This window comes from Macrosteles quadrilineatus, unplaced genomic scaffold (assembly GCF_028750875.1).
Source record: "Macrosteles quadrilineatus isolate MER2022 unplaced genomic scaffold, UCM_ALF_1.0 Scaffold_2__2_contigs__length_208266976, whole genome shotgun sequence".
NCBI lineage: Eukaryota > Metazoa > Arthropoda > Insecta > Hemiptera > Cicadellidae > Macrosteles > Macrosteles quadrilineatus.
The window spans coordinates 167,388,870-167,411,382 of NW_026542595.1; the positions used below are offsets into that span (position 1 = coordinate 167,388,870).

The window sequence follows — 22,513 nt, forward strand, 5'->3', positions numbered from 1 at the left end:
TATAAAAAATAATTAGAACAATGTACTAATTTGGGTATGTGTTTATATTTTACCCAGAAATAGAAAAGCTAAAACACGGAGAAAATAGGAGAAAGGAGAAAGAAAAATTGCTCCACTATAAAAGCCTTTTGTTGCTTCACAATAACTGTGACTTACTGTCCTGCACGGTATTGTTAGGCCTGCAATCTACTTTGAAAAATATTGAACCGTTAAATTAAAATTAGTTGAATTAATAGTGTTGTTTGTATTTATTTGTTTTTTATGCAACAATACGTGTTTTACATTAGATAAAGGTTGCTATGAATCTTAACTTCTTGGGTATTTTTATAAAACATCTACTGTGGCGAAATGTTTATTTTCACCAATGATAATAATTCATTAGTGATTATAATCACCAACTAAAACTAGTTAGTTTTTTATGTTAAGTTTATTAGTTGAGTGTATACCTTCATAGCATACAGAGGGAAAATAACTGTTTAGTGACGTTTTCTTATAAAGTTGAAAAATAGTGTATTATTTCTCATTGATAAAAGCAACAGGTAGAGAGGTACGAATAATATACAACTAGGCTACAAAAGCTTCAATTTAATCTCGCATAGTTTACATTTGTCTCCAAGTTCTGCTATAAATAGAAACCCCTACTGAAAGCCTCCTAAGTACATGTGGAGGGATTAAGCCCTTTTCGAGTTTGATGGTTGGTTTAGGGTTAAGGAGGCAGTAAAACTGATGTAGTCCTTGACCTTAAATCCTAACATCCGCCGTTCTCTGCTAACTCCCTCTCTTCACCCTTCACTTAATGATTCTCCGTTTTTATATTTCTAATGAATTACGTATGTTCTAATCTGTTCTACATTATACAGGGTGTTCAAAAAAGGTGGGTACATAATTTACGTAGTAATTCCTTGGGTCAAAATCAAGAGAAAATCAAGAATAACATTTATTTTCCAAAATCACTTCGTTAACCAGATATTCGGCATTTCGTATTTTTCACATAAACATTTTTATTTTTGAATATTTTTGCAGCCGATCTTTATGAAACTTGGTATGTATGTTAAGGTAGAAGAGACCCAGGATATAAAAAACATCATCTTGATTCAATTAAAAATTTTAAAATGGCGGCCATTTTAATTTTTTAAACTTTACACAAAAACGGCTGATTTGATGAAAAAATGCAAAGTACACTTTTATTTTTAGCATTTTCAAATCGCTATCAAACTATGCCAAGTCTAAAAAGGTTGAATCAGAAATAGCTTAAATATTATGATTTTTAGTTGTAAAATTGGGTAGAATAAGGCTAACTAAGATAGTTCGGTTGGCCCCATTTTATAACTTAAAATCGTAATATTTGAGCTATTTCTTATTCAATCTTCTTGACCTTAAAAAAGAACCAAGTTCAAGAAGATTTTGAAGTTGAATAGTTGTCTACTATGTGTTTCTTCTACCTTAACATACATAACAAGTTTCATAAAGGTCGGTCGAATAAATTCAAAGATAAAAAAATTGTAATGGAAAATACAAACTGGCGGATACTGGTTAACGAAGCGGTTTGGGAAAAAAATGTATTCCTGATTTTCTCTTTATTTTGACCCAAGGAATCACTCCGTAAATTATGTCCCCATCTTTTTTGAACACCCTGTATATTAAAAACTATTTTTGTTTCCAACAACAAAACAATACTTTAATTTCTTTCTTCCCAATTTTACTCTTAAAATTTTTTGTCTTGAGTTTGTAAACAACTATAAAAATCTCACTATAGATTATTAACCAGTTTTTTTATGTATGTATAGCAGACCTTTTGTTAAATAGCATCATTGATCGATAGCCCAATGAAAAAAAGGCATCAGGGCAGAATCTATCACGCTTTGAGATCATGCCAGCATGTTTGAAGGCAAGAGCTACAACTACTTGGATATTTCCAAACCAAAAACCAATAACCAATAAAAAATCCAACATTTGTGGTTTTTATTATTACAATGGACTGGCTCAGTGCTTACTTTCAAAGCTCAACCTCAAAACATTCGGACGTCCACGAGGTGTATACCTACGAGATGCATTTACCTTTAATTGTGTTGGTGGAACAATATACTTGCATTGATTCATACACGAATATGTGCATTTGTGTACAATTTCAGACATGTTGTAGTCCAAGCAAACTAAACAAACTTACATAGGGATCGTTAAAAAAATTGCAAGAAAACGTTTTATGGTTTTATTTTGTAGAGTTGGATTTGCAGAATGACATACTAAAAGTTGTCAAAAATCGGTGCACGAGAAAACCACTAAAATCACAATTTAAAATGGCGGCTTTTTCCAACATTGGACAAATTAAAAAACATATTTCACATGCGTTTGTTATGCACATTTTTCGAGACATTGACTTGAGACCACCGCCTGTATTTATTGGGTGGTTAGTACTTCATTTTGATAGGGAACATGCTTTAGGCCGCCATCTTGGATCCGCCATATTGGACATTGATAATTTTTTTTTCAATGTAATGATAGTGTTGTGACACATCATTACCAACTACATTTGTACACTGATTTCAATGCCGAAATCCGTTTTTAAATATCTTTATTAATTTAGGTGATATATTCAAACGAAAACTCTCCACCATACATTTTTACTTTCTCCCCCTATACCATAGTATATGGAGAAAGTATTGTTTTCGTCAAAATTTTCGAGTTTGAGTTTTGAGTGGATATATCCGTTTTGGGTCCCCCTGGACCCAAAAAAGTGGTTTTCAAAGTGATGTCTGTGTGTGTGTGTGTCTGTGTGTGTGTGTGTCTGTGTGTCTGTGTGTCTGGATGTGTACAGAGCTAGGGACTACACCTGTGGTCCGATTTCGATGAAATTTGGTATGTAGGTTCTAATCCATGGTATCTCCAGGTGTTTTTTTCATTTTTTTGAAATTTTGATTTTTAATGGGGATTTTCCCATAAAAACCCATAAAAAACCGGAAAAATCGGATTTTCTCGAAAATGGCCCGAACGATTTTGATAAAAATGTAGTATGCTGTGGCCCTTTAAATTCTGAACAAAATGGTACAAATCCCATTTCTGTAAAAATTACGGTTCAAAAGTTATGGTAAATTATGTTATTTTCCCATAAAAACTCCATAAAATAACGAAAAATAGGATTTTAGAAAAAAATCCGGTTTTATTGTAACATAGTATGTTATAGTCCTTAAAATTTTGATAGTTTTTTCATTTTTAAAATCGTTTTATTTTTAATGGGAATTTTCCCATGAAACCCCATAAAAAAGCGGAAAAATAGGATTTTCCCAAAAACGGCCCGAACGATTTTGATAAAAATTTTGTATGTTATAGTCCTTTATATTCTGAACAAAATGGTACAAATCCCATTTCTGTAAACATTATGGTTCAAAAGTTATTGTAAATTATGTTATTTTCCCATAAAACCCCATAAAATCACGGAAAAATCCGATTTTCACAAAAATGGCCCGAAAGATTCTGATAAAAATTTAGTATGTAGTCCTTTAAATTGTGAACAAAATTGTATAAATCCCATTTCCGTATATTTACTCTCACCGCTTACACATGATAAAGGTTGTTGACAAACTAATGGGAGAAAGTATGTGTCAGAATGCTGATACCGTTTATTTATGGACGTTTCGTAGTTTGATAATTGTTTTAAAGTTATTTTTCTTATATCTCCAGTTCTTATTGACGCTCGTAGTTCGTTCTAGGCTTAAAATATTCAGTAATCTAAGGGCTTTCATTTGAGCTCTTGATCATTAAAATCAGACGAGTTAAAGACCAGCTACGAACCTCAGAACAATATTAAATTTAACGTTTTAGAAATATATTTTTATTAAAAGATTTATAACTCGGGTTGTTAATACGTCACAAAGTTATTTTTGGTCTCAAATTACTGCATAGTGGTTTTCTCGTGCACCGATTTTTGGCAACTTTTAGTATGTCATTCTGCAAACCCAACTCTACAAAATAAAACCATAAAACGTTTTCTTGCAATTTTTTTAAGGTCATATCCTATATTTCTCCGACTATTGGTCCTATTTTCTGTGCTGAACTCTAGCAAACAGGAACACCAACACAAGTTACCGTCACACTACCATATTATCATAGTGATTATATCACACAAACTGTGTAATAATAATCAGTATCACTCATTATATACGTTGCTTCTGCAGGTGGAGTTGGTGGATGTGCACTTCGGCACTGGTAGTGATGTTCTGCAGGACCCGTATAGGTTTGCCGATCAGTTGGAGGAGATTCGTCAATGCCAGCAGGTGTCAAGAGGGTGCTTCTTCCTGGTAAATATTTGTATTATTTCTTGTAAAATTCATATAAGTCATTGCTGGAAAGTAAATCCTCAAGCAAAATCTCAATATTAAATTGCAAGGATGTACAATATATGTAACGTACCACGTAACTGTTATTTTGTCCTTAGTCATATTTCATACGGTATAGCTCTACATAGAGCAGCAATGAAGGAAAGCCTAGCTGAAATCCTCGTTTTGTGTGTGTTTTTTTAACGGGCATAAAGAACAATAATCGGACTAAATAATAATGCTTATGTAAAGATTTCATTAAAACGAAAAAAATACTAAGGGTCGTCTATTAGTTTTAAATATAATTTTAGTTCGTTAAATTCCACATACCTGGTTAGGAATCTCTAGTTTGTGAATCACTGTTGTTGCATTAAATGAAGAGGTTAACATTGTGTTAAAAAGTTAATCTGTGTTTAGAATTTATTTTACCACCGCTGTGGTCAGTTTTTTTGGGTGTAACGCTTTATTTTAGACCAGCGCAACACATGCAGGAGTTCAATAAAAAATGTTTAATACTAATGTTTTAGGAATGCAACTTTTAATCTTAAAATATATTGTATTGCAAATTGATACTATCCATAAATTAATTTTATTATCCTGCAGGTTCGTGAACGTAATGACTGTCGTAATGTATGTCTTAATAAAAGTTACTACAAATATAGACTCTTACCACGGAATTTCTAAATCTTACTGATACATTTTATTTCAAACAAACAAAACGAATAATTTATTCTTTTGCTTGAATGTAATATACATTTATAAAATGAGTCGTTGAAAATGTCCCTTTCATGAACAAACGTTTTAAAAAGTGTCAACAACATTATGCTGAATACATTAAGACTGCCGTCAATTCCTTGCGGTCAACATTAGTCTACCTACTTCTTAACACTTTGTGGTGTTTCAAAGGCCTATTTGTTTTCAGAAATATCTCTGAAGTCTAAAATGGGAAATTGTTTGCTTCTTGGTCGTGTTTGTTTGATAAATTGAACTATAATATATCATAAAATGTCTTGACCTTTTACAAGTAATGGCAGAATCATGAATAAAATAACGACAGTAAATTACCAAAATAATTTGAGGTCGGAAAAGAGTTAGAGTTCAGTAATTAATCTGGTACAGTATAAACATAATAAACCTTATTCAATACATACCAATTATCACTTTCTAAATCTAAAACACCATTGTATAACACAGTTTACACCAATACAACACAATTAGGACCCAATTGAGAGTACTGTATTGTTAGTTTGATATTCTGCTTCGTGTTATAAATATTGCCTTCAGAGTTCGTTTTGGGGGAAGACAATATATTTTTCCTACAGTCACCCGACAAAGTTGGCTTCCTTGTACTGTTTATAGTACAGAAAGCTGCTAATTGCTGCATATTTATACTTTGCCGTACGGTTTATACTTTGTCGTACGGTTTATACTTTGCCGCACATCAGGATTCCAACGAAACAACACAAAACAGCGTGGTTCTACTATGCACGTAATCCGTGTACGCTTGGAAATAGGTTGGCAATACTTAAAGATAATAATACTATGAGCAGCTGATTGACTATTATAACTACGATTTAACCTGTCATTTCGTGTTTATAGTTTCGGTATTTCTAAACTTTCTGGACTTTTATTTTAAACGTTTTTAAAACATTCCTACGATCTTAATAAACAAGAAAATAACTTTATAGAATTTTTTTAGGCGCGGAAACCACTTAAAATTACAAAAACATACGGAACTATATTCTCAAAACGTGGAGCATATTTCTTGCCGAGGAAAAATAGCAGAGTGATACGGACCGTGGGTACTACTTTCTCTAGGGCACCATTTGTGTTGCCAGCTGAACCTAAAAACGTGTTGTATAGTGTTTGAAAGACTTATTATTTATATGCTTTATAGTGACTGTAGGAAAAATATAATGTGTAACACGAGTGAAAAAGGCCTTTGCTGCACTCGAGATCATTCCGCACTCGCCTGCGGCTCGTGCGTAAACATTGCTCTCGTGTGCAGCAAAGTGCCACTTTCACCACTAGTTACACAAATAACTATTTCCTACAGTCACCCGACAAAGTGGGCTTCCTTGCACAGAAAGCCTTAATTTGGCACAAAGTTTTTTCTTTGGTGCACACCAGTATTCCAACCAAACAACACAAAACGGCGTGCTTTTATTATGCACGTAATCCATGTACGCTTGAAAATAAGTTGGCAGCACTTAAAGATATTACGACTACGATCAGCTGGTGCAGCGTTTCCCATTTCGTCTAATGTTTGGATTTAACCTAACCTAAAAACGTGTTGTACAGGTTTTGAAAGACTAATTATTTATGTGATTTGTAGTAACTATATGCAAAATATAATGTGTAACACGAGTGAAAACTGCCTTTGCTGCATTCGACAAACTTTCCACTTGCCACTTCGCCCACTAGTTACACAAATATCATCTTTGATGAATCGTTGGCTCTGTCTGTTGCGCGTCTGTATGGGACCAATGCAGCGATGTCTAGGGGTTTTTTTCAGTTCTGCCACGAAACTTTACCAGTACGGTTCAATCTTTTACTACACTGACTCACCCTTTTTTTGTTGTTACGTGCTATTAGGCATACGTGTGAATGAGATAATTAAAGGTAAAACAGACCGCCAACCACTTTAGAGAAATAGACTTGAGGGAGTCCCGCTTAGAGAGGGTCATAGGTATAAAAATAAATAAAAATATTGCACTTGAAAATGGAAAATTGATATAGTAATTCAGGGAATTGGTGAAATTACCATTTCCCTTCCAACATCAGCATAGATATTGCCCGATTCTCTAGGGAGTCGACCCTATCTAGACTGTCTGCTCCAGACTTGGAGGGTACTTGATAAACTTGTTGTCGACTTTTGATTGATTAGATAGAGGACTTGACTCTACCAACCAGAGTATCTTGGCAATTTCTTGTTCGTTGGTGACTAGGTTTCTAAAGTGTTTTAGTAAAAGATTTATGGTCTAAATTTGGTGCATATTTAGAGATTTCAACAAATCTCAAGGCATGAAAAGTGTTCTTAGCATCTCTAAAAATGTTACAGCACTTGATTAAGATCTGAGTAAATTAATATTAAGTTTGAGTTCATTTTTAATTTGTTTATAACTTACCTTTCAATTCAGTGATATCGTTAATTTTAACAATACGAATCCTTAACAAACTTTCTGTAATCCTTTTTATAACGTTTTCCATACTTGTTATTAAAATACTGCTCGTTAGATTGATAAAAAATAATGTCCTTCCAAATCACTAGGACTGGCTCAAAAATAAGGGGTTGTAATATTCAAAAAATCAATATTCAAAGTAATAGTAAAAAAATTTAAGTCTTTCCAATATAAACAGCCAGAAGTAAAATTTAACAAAAAAAATATTTTTGAAACATGACTTTGGTGGGTGAAGAGAAGGGAAGCATATGGACAAGTAATGTAGTTTATAGCACATTCTTGGTATCATTTGCAGCAGACATAACTTTTTATGGAGCTCTAAGTCTGGGATTTACAGCTGGTTTACATTGTGTATGGAGTTACAGTCATACTGGGTTGTAAAAGAAGTTGCATCGCTGTAGAGGAAAAGATATAAGTAAACAAAAGAAGGACCTTGTAGACGGCTTAGCTACCAAATTGTGTTAACAAAAAAGTCTGAATTATGATTAGATTATTCAAGTTTGATTATTTTACGAGAAAAAAATCTGCACCAATTACAGTTAAAGTGGAATTCCTTTTACAGTACGAGTACATTTGTAATCCTTGCCAAGTAATCCAAATATCACCGATTCAATCCAAAGAAAAGTCAGTTGCTTTTGATGGATTGAAACTGGGCCTTGATCATCCAGCTTTAAAAAATTTTCATTCATTAATAAACAGCTGACCTTGGACAGATATGAAGGTACATTAAAGCTTTTCTCGCCATTCTACTCATTCTTCATTCATATTTGGGTTGAAACACGCCCTTTAGCGTCCCTGTCTTAATAATAATATTATAAACGGCCTTAAAATGTTTGCAATAAAGTTTACTAAGTTATGTTCCAAAATGTCAACTATTTTATAATGACTTCATTGTATCACATTTTTTTATTATTTACACCGTTTAACATGGATTACATGAATACATCTTGTAAGGTGTATATTTTTCCTACGAGTAACTTTAACTCAAACACCCCTTCACTGATGTTCAACCCCTTTGCTCTTATATAGTCGCCTTGGTTACGCTAATCGTTGATCCTTCAGCAGAAGTTCGCGAAATGTTGCAAAGCAAAGTTCACCTAGCATAACTGCACAAAAGGAAAGGCTTAAGAAAATTCTACGTAGGTTACTGATCTTCTCCTTTGTCGCCTTAAAGGCAAAAGGATTGACTATGGGGTCAAACTGGGAATTGGTCCTTAATTAAATGAGAACCACTTTGTTAGTTGACTATAAGATAGCAACGTTATAACATAAATTGTATTGATTGGTTTATACATAAAATTAAAGAAATGTAATCACGGAACCGTCTTGTGTATCACTACCAGGGGTCTTCTGAAGCTATTCTTTTCACTAACACCAAATTATATTTTATTTACAAATCTATATATGCACACGGCCCTTGGTACCGGGGTCAGTCCGAGCGAACGTCAAAATGGGAAGGGATGAAGGGAATGTACGAAGGACGAGGAATCAATTTCTACTTTTAGTGATAATTGTAACCTGATACCTACAACAGTCAACAAATATAATTCTTAAAAATTAATTAATAAGGGTATTATTGCATACTACTGTTACCTCACATAAAGGTAATAAATTTCTACTTACATAATGTACCTATACAATAATAAAGACGAATGTATTGTAGTTAAAAACAATTCAAGTTATTCAAATTCCTAGTAGGACCACATTTTCGTTCCTCAAAAAGATATAGGACTGATAAAATAATGTACAATTTTGATAAATGAGTTTACCTTCTTACACCTATATAATTAGCCTACAGAATAAGTGTAAATATAACACTATTGTTGGAATAAGGTACACCTTTTATTTCATCTCATCAATCAAGGGAAAAATTTTAATGTGTTTTGAATTAATAGCGGATTACATTCTCCCCCATAAATAGTAAAATGAGAAAGTGTTTTTTCGTTCAAATTTTTTGAGTTTGAGTTTTGAGTGGAAACATCCGTTTTTGACTTCCCCCCCCCCCCCCAATCAAAAAAAAAATGAAGGGGTTTGAAGTGATGTGTTTGTCTAATAATCCATGGTATCTCCAAGCGTTTTTTTTAATTTTTTGAAATTTTACTTTTTAATTGTAATTTTTTGATAAAAACCCATTAAGATAAAATAGCGGAAAATAGTCTCAAAAAACGGCTCAAAGGATTTGTATTAAAATGTTGTGTATTACAGTCCTTTTAAATCTAAACAAAATTGTACAACTCTCATTGCTGTTGAAATTACAGTTTACAAATTATTCCAGCTTTGTTGGTTTTACCCTTTATATACCATAGTTACACCCACCGCTTGTTCATGATAAGAGTTTTTGACGAGCTAATGGTAGAAAGTATATGTCAGATTGCTGGTACAGTTTATTTTATCCTACTAATATTATAAATGAGAAAGTTTGGATGTATGGATGTATGGATGGATGTATGGATGTATGGATGTATGTTTGTGACAAGTGAACGCGAAAAATACTGGTCGGATTGGGCTGAAATTTGGCATGATGATAGCTCACATTCCCGATTAACATATATTCTTATTTCAAAAATCCTTTCGGGCTCCGCCCCAGTGGCTCTGGAGTTACCCATGTTAACCTTATGAGAAATGGAATTATTGAATATTAACAGCTGTTTCAATTAAACAAGTTGGTTCTGTTCTATGATGTTCAATAGCATTAAAGTTACAAGGATTACCAACAGGGTGCAGCACTATTATTTCTTTTACATTTATGACAACAGCTAATTTGCAACCAAAAGGTGAGTGAGCGTAGCGAACGAACTTCAACCTGGAGGCAAGTAAGCGTAGCGAACGAGCTAACCTGAAGGCAAGTGAGCGCAGCGAACGAGCTCCAACCTAAAGGTGAGTGAGCGTAGCGAACAAACTTCAACTAGGACGTGATTGAGCCATGCGAACGAGATAATCTTGAAAATTAAGAAGTTAAACGGGGCAAAGCCCGCGGGTTACAGCTAGTACGTATATACAACTGAAATACATCAACATACAAATTGCCCACCTCTGGACATGGCTGTCAACCACAGACACTGGAGTTTGGTTGCCAACTTGTTGCTAACTTTTGATTGAATCAATAGAGAACACTACAAGTGCCAAGTTGACCAATACAAGCTTCACCTGGCTCAGCTTCTGTTTAGAAATGTTTCCTTGCAAACAAATTCCAACATCTATTTACTGTCTATCTATGTGTTTTTTAACGTTTCTACAGAAGATTTAGCGTACCGGTACCTAAGATTTTATTTGTACAATCTTAGGGACTAGAGTGAATTGAACCTAGCTGGTTCTGGCTCTCTAACACCCATCGGTTCTCTAAAGTCTTATGTTTTGCAATAAATAATACTACAGTTGAAAAAATACAATATACAAAATTAGTTTTTATGAATATTATTCAAACTTCAGATGATTTTATTCGGAGATCATCTTCTATATAATCGTTGATGATCTAAAGTTAGTTGGCAAATGTATAATCTTGGCCCAATAGAATAAACTTTCAATGACAACGCACATCTATTGGTTTTAACAAATGTTTTATCCGAGGAATAAAATTAAACAACTTGAGATGTAAAGCATCTCATGAATTTTCAAAATTTAATTTTAAATTTAACTATTGTGACCCATTTAAGTGTGACTTAATAGTAATACTTTAACAGATATTTTTCCCCGGAAGATTAAAACCGACAACTTGAGGAGGTGCTTAATTAAAACGGAGTGATTAAGAAGGAGTCGGAGAGGGAGGGCGGGGGTAAGCTCTTTAGTTGATTGAAGCTGTCTGTTATTTGGACAACTCTTAAGTCTCTGATTGCCATCATTGTTGAATTTACTTTAACTGAAATGTTTCCATTGAGGCAAGTTACTCGCGATTCTCTGGTTTGGTCTAATCCATTCGATTCTTAGCTATATTATCTGTCTTAACATGGTTGTAGAAGACAGTGTTGCAGAATATATACCGATGAGGGGTTGTTCATGTATACGTAACCTACTTTGATACTACCCAATGATGTTGTATTCAACTGTTTGGTTCTCAATCTACCGCTAAGAAAGCTTTACAGCATAGTTTTTGTATTGTTTTTCAGGCTGTGTATGAATGCAAATCATAGCGAGATGGCTTGTGTAGATTTCTTACCGGTCAGTTGGGCTACCGGGTAGACAGAGCCACCAACTCATAGTGAACATGAAATTAGACACGTATCATACATATTGTATGTTACAGTTCTACAGTAGTGTTCACTATTCTGAATAAATTATTTACATTTGCTGCTTGAAAAATTGCTGATTTCTCATTGGCTGATTAATCGCTCATGATAATTGATCAAAGTGTAAATGAGATCAATATATTTACTCTTAAAACTGTAAATGATGAAGTAGACTCAACGATATACCCTTATAAACTATACATTATACCATAGATCCATAATACGGTACTCTCTCATATATGTTTATTGTTTACAGGTGCTTATTGGTAATGAGAGACAAGACTGTCCACTGCCTGTGATATTCACAGAAGAGGAATATGAGCAGCTGACTGAGGCTGCCAAACAGCTGAATTTGGAGGTTAACCTGGTTCACCAGTGTTACCAACAAGATGGCAGCAAATATCAGCTGGTTAAGGACAAGTAAGTTCAATTATGGACTACACTAAAGGTAATGAACAATCTCCATAAATAAGGAGCTTTCACTTCTTTAATATATAAGGACTCATTTTTAACATTTTTTCACTTTTTTAGCCACTCTGAACTGTCAGAAGTGTTCAGCAAAACATTCAACATCCTGCGAGCAGTAGCACAGGAGTTGGCGTCCAGAAGTCCACCGGTTATGTTCCCACAGTTGCTGAGGTCTGCCGTAGAACATCAGTTTCACACAGCTTTAGGTCAGCCAATATACATGTGTAATCTGTTTTAGCAAGTATGTCTGTGTCTCATCTAAGAATGATGGCCCAAGCAAAAACTAACCAATTTGATGAAATTCTGTATCAGCTTATGAGTTTGCAGCCCATCTTAATCTCTTAGGGAGAGGGAGTTTGTGGTTTGATTCCAAGGAGGATTCTCCAAAAAAGTTTTTTTTTTGTTTCCTCCAAAGTAAAAAATAAATTTAATTGTTCGGGCATGATGACAACTAAAGTTTGTTTTGGAATGCTCATGCTTCATGTTCATGACACTAAGGCAATTATTTTAGTGATAAAATCCCACAAAACTGTCTAAAAGATTATAAAATTCAACTCATTCAGCACATAGCTAAAAGAGTCCATGGTATATGTTTCAACTCTTTGAACCTCAATAGCTATAATCTCTTAATCACTTCACTTAGTGAGCATAATACCTGATATCTGATGTCATAGTGAATAAATACATAAATACAGTGTGAGTGTATTGTAATGGAATGAGTTTTGCTAGGTACTCACTAAGACAAGCTGTTTCCATAGCCAAGTAGTTTCAAAACATCAAAAAGGCTACTGACTTTTTTTTCAGGATCAAACCGGGTGTTCTCCTAACTGTTAGACGTGCTATACCCCCCCAGGTACCCAAGTATAAACCCCTTCTACAATATTTACTACGGACAGTATTTTCAAGTTTTGTAGTGAACTTTCATTTTCAATTAATAGAGTTTTAATAACTTGAAATGTTGTTCCAGAACTTGATCCAGAACACATAGTTGCTGTGGTGAGAGAGTTTACAGACTGTCCTGAACCAAGAGATCAAGCGCTCAATGATTTCAAACAACTTGTTGTTTCATCTTTACCAGAAGAAAACGTACTTCAGTTTGTGTAAGTGGTAGTTTTTTGTCAAAATCTGTATGTTTTTAAATGTTAATGCCTGATTTAATTTAAGAAGTAAATCAAGAGCATCAGTTCTGCATATCAAGAGCATCAGATCTGCATATCAAGAGCATCAGTTCTGCATATAAGAGTATCCGCATATGTCTAAGCTCAACAAGCATCCTATAACCTGATTAGTCAGGAAAGAACATGCCTAATATTCTTAATTCTAATACTAATAATTCTTTTTAGGTAACCGTTTACATTGTGTAGGAAATTTCAGTTCAAACTTTTGCTGTAAAATTTGTTTTAAAGTGTGTAAAATTTAACTTACCAAATCTTGCTGTAAAAATTGATTAACTTTTTTATATGGCTACTTTACCCTACCCTGAGTGTTTTACATACCGTATTCCTTGTTGATCTTTGAGGTACAAAGGCGAAACCTTAATTGTTGTGTGAAATGCATACATGGATGGAACCATAGTCAATGATGGAACTAGTTAAGCTACGTAGCCTTGCTATTTTGTTGTAGTGTTCCGTGGAAGAACAGTGGGATTGACACAGAATGGCCGGAACATGATACTTATCTTAGTGATTTCCAAGACGTCGCTTCGTCCACACTTCAAGGACTTGTAAATAGAAGTATTGAGGAGAAGCCAGAAATCAATGCCAAAACTAAGCAAATACAGGTAAAACATTAATTCCATATAATGGTTTGATCCACCATCTAGGTTTAACCTTCCCAAATTTTTCTTCAGGATAATCCATCATGGATCAATTTAAGTGGAATGGAATGGCGTTCCAGGATATCTTTCAACATTTCTTTTGTTTTACCTTTATTAAGAAAACATTCAAACAATAATTATAATATTAATGCTGTATTAAGCTTTCATTGCTTTCATTCTATTTTTTCCTATATTACTCTGTTTTGTTATGATGAACAAGACATTATCCATACAATGGAAATATTAAGAGAGGATGAATTAGATAACAGTCAGTTTATATCTTCCTCATAACCCACAATTAAATCAAGTACAGCTGTCGGCTAGTACCTATAAACACCTCCTTAGCTTTTAAATATTTTTTCTGTAGATTTACAAGAATGATTGAATTTACTTACTCCTTTGAGCAAAACAAATCCTTCCCTCTTGACAGTCAGGCTTGTTTTAGGTACAATTTTTGGTAGTTTACTATGGTTTTTTTATGCACCATCTATCACAGGAATTAGGTCTTTCACATAATACAGAATAACTTTGGTATTCATTTTGTCTTGCGACAGCTGATACATTATTAAGTGGTGTCATTAGTTTAAAGTAAACATACCGGTGGATACTAATTGTTGTACAAATCCTAGGAAGTGTTCAAAGAAGCCCTGTTCCACCTGGCGCTATGTCACCAGTACACATCAGGCCGGCTACATACGGTAGACTGGCACGGGACTCCAACACTAGACCACATCAGAGGCCTGATGACTGGCGCGACGGCACGACACGGCCCGATTCTACTACAGGGAGGATACGGCGCCGGCAAGACATCACTGCTTACTACCATCTACACAGACTGCGAACAGTGGTTCGGCCAGAAAGTTATGAAGGTCAGTATATGTGAAACATAATTGGAAAGTTGAGGATAAATAATGTAGAAAAATATGGAAATTATTTTCTTAAATGCTAAAACTTATGTAAGTTTTATAAAAATATATTTTATTCTTCACATAACAGCTTTTGATAAAAATAGGAAGGAAAATCCATAAAGTCATAAAAACAAAGTTTCAGAATGTCAAGCAACAGAAAACATCCATCCAATATATTTAATGGATTCAACTCAGTAATCTGGTCAAATGAATTCAATTTCAGCTGACTACATCTCTTTCTTTAATGTAGTAAAACATTATTTTTAGTGATTGTAGTGTGGGCAATCTAAAAAGCAGTAGGCCTATTTAAAACTTAACTAATAATATTATGTTAAATTACCAAGTGGCTGATGAAGTTTTTGTAAAGGGGTTGAGTTTACCTGAAAAAGTGTTAGTCCATGAATAAATTTACACCAAAAAAATCTCTAAACATGACACTAATGGTTCCTCCTAATGTAGGATACCAAAGAGCAGATTCCATCCCGATTTTTATTGGAGGATCGGATCAAGAATCAATGCTTTATTTTGTAACTTTTTTGTACCTATATCTCTTCGCCGCTGGACTCTAACTATCCTAGGTACCGTAAACTAACTGGGAGAAACTAAATCCTTTCTTATAAAAATCATCATTTTAGATAATTGTTTACTTTCCTATATTAACAACTAAGTTTACATTTTTAATACTTGAGTTTTTAGCATAACTATATACATAATTTATGTGCCAAGGTTCTATTAGTGGGCATCCATCCTATAAAGTGTAGATACAGTAATAAGGTTAAATTGTTGTGATCCTTAACTCTAGGTTCTGAGGTTTGATTTAGTTGGGACTTGGGTGTTGAAGTATGGTGGTATTGCCATTATAAGTGCTGCTTGTCTCAGTGTATCCTTGTTCTAGGTGCTAAAGTTCTTAGAGTACGTATTCATAATGTTGTAAGTGCTGAGATTCTGTAGTGCGTTCTGCCTGTTATAGGTGCTGAAATACAAGTTTATTCATGGCTTATGTGCTTACTAGTAAGTTTGTGTGTATTAATTTTGCAGGTTTAGTGGTCCTCTAGATGCCAAAATGAATGTTTATTTGTATCCCTAGTGGAAGACATCAATAGAAATCAATAGAAAAAATCTATTGATATCACTAGATGCTTAGTGATATCAATAGATGTTCATGGATATCATTACAAGTAAATACAAACAAATAGACATCACTGAAAACTTAGTCAATACATATCACTAGACATCTATAAACATAAAATATATCAATATAGATCATTAGGGCAAACAAATCGTTCATTGATATCAATAGAGAATATTTTTTAAATATGTTAGATGTAAATATAAATCAATAGACATCAATACGGGTAAATAAAATGCAAAGTATCTCTAAAATGTATCACATATGAACATTATGGATTATACAAAATACCAATGTTAACTTTGTGAAATTAACAGTAATAAAAATGTTATTTTTTAAAAAAAGGAAAAACTCTAGTTCTAGGTCATAGGCGTTAGCTGAAGTACCTAAAACTCAATATAGGTAATTTAAAAATACCTATATAATTTTAAAATTGTTGTAAAACAGTTTACAACTTGTATTAAAACTGATTTTCTTAATCTTCAAAAAAGTGGTTGTAAAACAATTTTTGTAAAACAGTTACAGCTTGTATTGAAACTTATTTTTTCAACTCCAAAAAACTTATTAAATTAAAACTTATTAAATTTTTTCAATCTTATATCAAAATTGTTGTAATATGAAGTTTAAATCAAAATGTTTTAAAATTGTTATACAACAATTATTTTAATACAGCTTTCGACAACTTTTAACAATTTTTTTGCTTATTGCGGGGTTATCGTTAGGGATAAAAATCCCTCACAAATTCATTATTGAATTCCTTATTTCTAGAAATCAAAAAAATAAATTGTATTGACACTATTCATATCACCCAAGTAGCATGAAAACAGTTTTAACTGGTGATAAAACAGTTTTGAAACATGTTAAAGCATATACATGGTTGAAATGACACACATGCCATTGAAACATCTTTTAGTTAAATTGTGACGCCTAATACAGCTTCTCCCATTCAAAATAGCTATCATTACTCGATATGACATGAAGCGTCCGTGGTGAAATGGCTAAGACTACCAGCTTCCATACTGGAGTCCCCGGTTCAAATCTCGGGAACCCAGTAAACTTTTTACTAAGAATTTTTTTACTTTTTAATTTTTATTTTATTTTTAGTGCATAGTTGATATTATTTAATGTTTTGAAACAAATTAAAAATTGTTTTTTAACAAGCTACAAATTATTTTCAAATAAGCTAATGACTCGGATTCTATTTACTTGTATTGATATGTATTGATGTGTATTGATGTGTATTGGCCCAAATACACATACGTATCAATATACAATTTTTGTATTGATATATATTGATCTCTTTAGGGATTCTACTAGTAGTACTATATAGTGTGAGTGTATCTCTATGTTCTAGGTACTGAGGTTCTCAGGAATCACTCCACGCTCCTCGTATAACCTGGAGCTGTTGAGGATCATCTGTGAACAGCTGTGTTTGCTGCTGCAGCCGTCGCAGTCTTCTGTCTGTGTACCTCAGGATGCCAGCTTTGATCCACTTTACGTCAACAACTGGTTTCAGACACTCATTAGAAGGTAAATTAGTTGAAACAGGTTTGTTTTTGTGCTTTTACCCTTGATAGTGATCACTTTTGATAATTGATATCAGGATGTATTGGAAACCAAGTAGTCATAAGCTATTTTCATATTTAGGAAAGTGGTAAGTAATGTCAACCCCCAAACACTCTGGCTGGTAACTTAAAGGAAGTGCCTTTATAGAGAAGAAAAGTATAGACAGTGATTTTATTGGTTGTTAGTACTGGCACTTTTATACTACTTGATTACTCCTACTCTACCTGGCTGTAAGTACCCTGTTTTATTAGCCATTACAGGATACAAATCTGTTAAGGATATGGAATATAATAAGACAATAAGGTAGCAAAAACTGTATGGACAAAAATATTCTCTACCTAGCAATAATAATTGATTACAAGCTTAAAAACATATTAAACAACCAAGAACCCTACAGATTTGACGAGGAGTCACCCGAACGAGAGTCTGGGGAGAGTCACTTGCTGGTGATCTTGATAGATGACATTCACCGCCTCAACCCGCTGGACTCGGACATTGTAGCGGCGTTGTCATGGCTACCGACCAACCTGCCGAGGAACGTACACATCATCGGCACAACGCACACGTCACCTGAGATACTCAAACTGACTCCTGTGCAGCGGGAGAGATTCAAACAACCAGAATGCTACATAGAACTACCAGCTGTCACAGGTACCAATGTTGTCATTATGATACTAATTGACAAAACTTACGAAGAATTTGAGATAAATTTGTATCAGAATACTTCATATTTCACCCCCTAACTTTTATTGCTTTTACCTGTATAAAGGGCCAGGATTTATAGTCTTATTTATAAATCACGATGCATTCATGATTTTTTTTTAAATTGTAGTCTCAGTCTGAAACCCAAAATATGAGTTCAACAAATGTATACCGTCATTATAGTTACTAAGATTTTTGTTATTCTTACCATCTGTGAGTTCAGAAGTTATAATTAAGGAACGCGGCAGCGTTCCGCCCCGCCAAGTCCCCCAGCGGTACACAGCTGCTGCAGTGTATATATACTTGACGTGACAAAGTGGCTTTTTCACTCGTCTATAGCTCTGAAGAAACAAAAGCTATTAAAATAATTGTTCATCTATTGGATAGGGGCACTCATCCTCAACAAAATAAAAAAAAGAATTTAAAAAACTGTTGTGTTTGAGCCAAGAAAAACTAGTTTGAAAATTCACAAATTTTCCGTGTTCTCCTTCTCCTCCTTCTCCTTCTCCTTGAATGTTGACGGACCTACAGCCCAAACCACTGGCTCAATTTTAATGTTCTTTATGTTGTTTGAAAGCCCTTAACGTGTAGATGTGCCTTTTGAGGGTCTCAAGTCGGTGAGTTGAACCATAAACCCTTGGCAAGCCCTCAAAGTACGATTTTGGCCCATTTAAATAACATGGGATTAAAATCAAAACAAAAGAAGGACCAGCTGCGATTAAATCTCAATTAATTTAAATGTTAGAGAAATTCATAGGAACAGCTGAAAAATTATTTTAAAACTTTCATAAAGTATTTTTTCAGGTATACCGAATGATTTGAACTACTTACTATATAAAATTACTTAGAGCAGTGATATTCCCCGATACTTTCCATTGAAAAATGCAGTGTACCGATGGTACACTGGTACAGCAGTTCGTCATTTTTAACAGTTTAATACTACTTATCAAAACATATGAAACCTAGTAACTTGAAACTTAGTACTAGTACTAAGGTTTGTTTTATGTTTTGATACACTAAAACAAATAAAAGAATCGGGAAAGTCACTTTACGTATGTTAAACCAGCAATTAAAATGTAAATATAGGATTAATTAGTTTTTCAATATTCGTTTTGCCTTATGCTATTTCCAACAAACCTTAACTGTTTGATTACATTTTTACTTCTATAATAAGGGCTCAATTTACACTAGTCTTTAGATATACGGGTTTAATTATCAGAACACTTATGTAACACCAACGCATTTTATGTTGTTCAAGATGAACATTGCTGAATTTACAGCCCCAGACACAGAACCTATATTAATGGATGATGACTAGATTATACAGTTTCAAAGTGTGTGTTTAGTTTAAAATAAACATATTCTTGACAAAATCATAAATAGAAACAACCACCCTGTTGACTATACGTTTAACACATGTTTTCAAAAACTTCCAACGTAGCAATTTTTGTTAAATAGTAATTTTGGTAGGTGTGTCAAAAAGTTTTTAATTGGTTTATAGCAGATAAGACCAAAAAATGTAGAATTTAGTTCTACACAAACAATATTATTGAAATGAAATGAGATGTAGTTGTGCCGTGGTCTATATATTTCACCCAAACTATTTATAACCATTTTTAATTACCAGCTGTAAATAAAAAAAATTTGATGTCTTGTTTATTTTTACAAAAAGAGCAGCATTGTTTATGTTTAGTGAAGAGATCTAGTTCAAGAACATTGAGATGATTGAGAACATTTCTTAGGATCATTTGGTAAGATACCACGTCCATGTTTTAATTGCATTTACTTTCTTTCTAATCTAACATCAGTATGCCTTCTAAAGAAAGACTGGCAAGAAAAAGAAAACAAGAATGGTATTTAGAAAACGCCCCTGCTATAAAAAAAAGAAAAACAGAAGAAGCTAGCATACAATCCACTAATAAGAGTTCTACTTCTAAAGCTTGGTACCTTGAACATGTTAAAGGAGAAAAATCCAAAGCCAGAAAACGTTATCTAGCTAATATTGAAACTGAGAGGTTAAGAAAAAGTGTGCAGTACAGTGCTAATCCTGAACCTCACAGAGCTAGGTTGCGGCAGCAATATTCTGCTAATCCTGAGCCACACAAGGCTAGGAAGCGTCAGCAGTATTCTACTGATCCTGAGCCACACAAGACTAGAGTGCGTCAGCAGTATTCTACTGATCCTGAGCCACACAAGGCTAGGAAGCGTCAGCAGTATTCTACTGATCCTGAGCCACACAAGACTAGGAAGCGTCAGCAGTATTCTACTGATCCTGAGCCACACAAGGCTAGAGTGCGTCAGAAATACTCTACTGATCCAGAATATTATAAAGCTAAACAACGTTTAAACTACGGTGCAAAACAAGAAATGAAACAATCTAATCGCAGGAGACGTTACAAAGTACTTTGTGCAAAACACCCTGGCCACTTTCGCTTGCGATATAAACTTAAGGTTTTTCACGAAAGGGTGCGAAAGTGTGCAGCCTATCAAAGCAGACGCTTTTTTTTTAGAAATAGATCTGATGGGAAAAGAAAATCATTACAAAATGCAAAAAGGAAAATTAAAAAAACTGTTGCAGCTTCACATATTTTCTTGGGGAAAATAAATTGTGAGAAAATAGCCAGACTTATAGCAAAGAAAATACTTGAGCAAGGTTATACTAAAAGGTTGCTAAGGGCTAAAGAGCTCTTGAAATGGGTGTTGCATGCTTATAAAAATTACAAAAACAATTTCCTTAAGCTATTTGTTAGCCTGCAAAATCGTGCTAAAGAGTCTCTTGCTAAGCTATCTGCAACAAGCACGTTTGAAGACAATGTTGAGGCGTTGTGTGGGCACAGTCTTCATGTTTCCACGTCGGAGCCTTATTTGTGGGAGTTTACGTATAGAGTGTTTCCTGGTAAACAAATAACTGTTGGTAATGAGCCCAGCACAGCTCATAGTTCTCCAAAGAAACAGTGGAAATGCAACTCAGATATGTGCTTCATTGAGCCTGACCACTTAGAGCAACTTAAATCTCTTTACAATGAAATAGTTGCCAGCTCTCTCACTAAAGGTTCTAAGCTTATTGTCAGCATGGGAGAGCACTCATGTCAAAGTGGTGTATCATCTCGTGTAGGTGTTCATCCTCACTCTTTGGACTGTTACTCAGGAGCATGTGTTTCGAAACTTCCTTTTCTGAGAACAATCTATCCTCACTTTCCTGCAATTCGTAGTCTTGTCTCCAAAATTTACCGACTGTTGAAAATAACTAAGAAGATTATGCTAATTAAAAATGGTATTCTTAACGTGCAGGTGAACGTGTTGTTTTCGATAGAAAGGGAATTTAAAGAGCAAACAAAAGCCTTTCTTACAGATCACACAAGTGAAAGCAAGGTCCCTGAATCTGAGTCTCAGTTGTTCGAAAAATATCAAAAAGCATTTGAGGCATTGGAGAAGCGTTCTTCTGAAACGCCAGTGTTTCCCTGTGTCTCATGCGATAAGTTGTTTAGTAAGCAGCAAGTAAGCCTTTTGAAAAACCTAAAAAATCAAATTGTAGGACACATATGGAAAAGAATAAAAGACATAAAGAAAGAAGAGTGCAAAACAGGATGGATTTGTCGGGGCTGCCTCGAAAAACTAAGGAAAGGTCAGATGCCTCCTACTTGCATTCTTAACGATCTCTATGTTTGTGCGCAGCCGAAAGAGCTAACTTGCCTTAACAGTTATGAAAAAGTTTTAATTCAGAGAGCCAAAGCATTTCAGGTTGTTACAAAAATGAACACAGTTGGGAAAAGAACAAGTCGAGCTCAGCAACAAATTTCTAAAGTCGTTGGAAGAAGTTTTCATTTGCCACTACCCCTTCAAGAAACCCTGCAAAAATTGCCCAAACCAAGTGACCCTCTGAATCCAAACCACGAGCTGTACGTTTTGGTCAGAGGGGTACCGACCAAAGCAAAGAAAGTTTGGCAAATGTTGGTTAGTGTGGATAAGGTACACGCAGCCTTAATTTTCTTAAAGAAAAACAACGCTCATTATGGTAGCATCGTACTACCTACAGATCCAGAAGGACTCTTCAACCTTAATGATGACACAAATTTGTTTCAATCTACCCATCAAAACGAACTGCCACCTCAGGAAATACTACATAGACGTGCTATATTAACTCAGGTAACTCACGAGGAATGGGATTCAGAAGAGTCTCACTATACAATCCACGCTCTTCATGAG

General features: G+C 34.3%; 1 protein-coding gene across 1 annotated transcript in view; it reads left to right on the plus strand.

The window, feature by feature from the left end:
* Positions 1–22,513, plus strand: part of LOC128985413 (protein qui-1) — a 252,153-nt gene that overhangs the window by 204,897 nt on the left and 24,743 nt on the right. The window contains exons 4-11 of the mRNA XM_054404890.1: positions 4,173–4,295; positions 11,975–12,138; positions 12,250–12,392; positions 13,154–13,286; positions 13,810–13,966; positions 14,632–14,871; positions 17,394–17,569; positions 18,003–18,256. Of these exons, the coding sequence (XP_054260865.1) occupies positions 4,173–4,295; positions 11,975–12,138; positions 12,250–12,392; positions 13,154–13,286; positions 13,810–13,966; positions 14,632–14,871; positions 17,394–17,569; positions 18,003–18,256 (1,390 nt within the window). The remainder of the gene's footprint in view (positions 1–4,172; positions 4,296–11,974; positions 12,139–12,249; positions 12,393–13,153; positions 13,287–13,809; positions 13,967–14,631; positions 14,872–17,393; positions 17,570–18,002; positions 18,257–22,513) is intronic.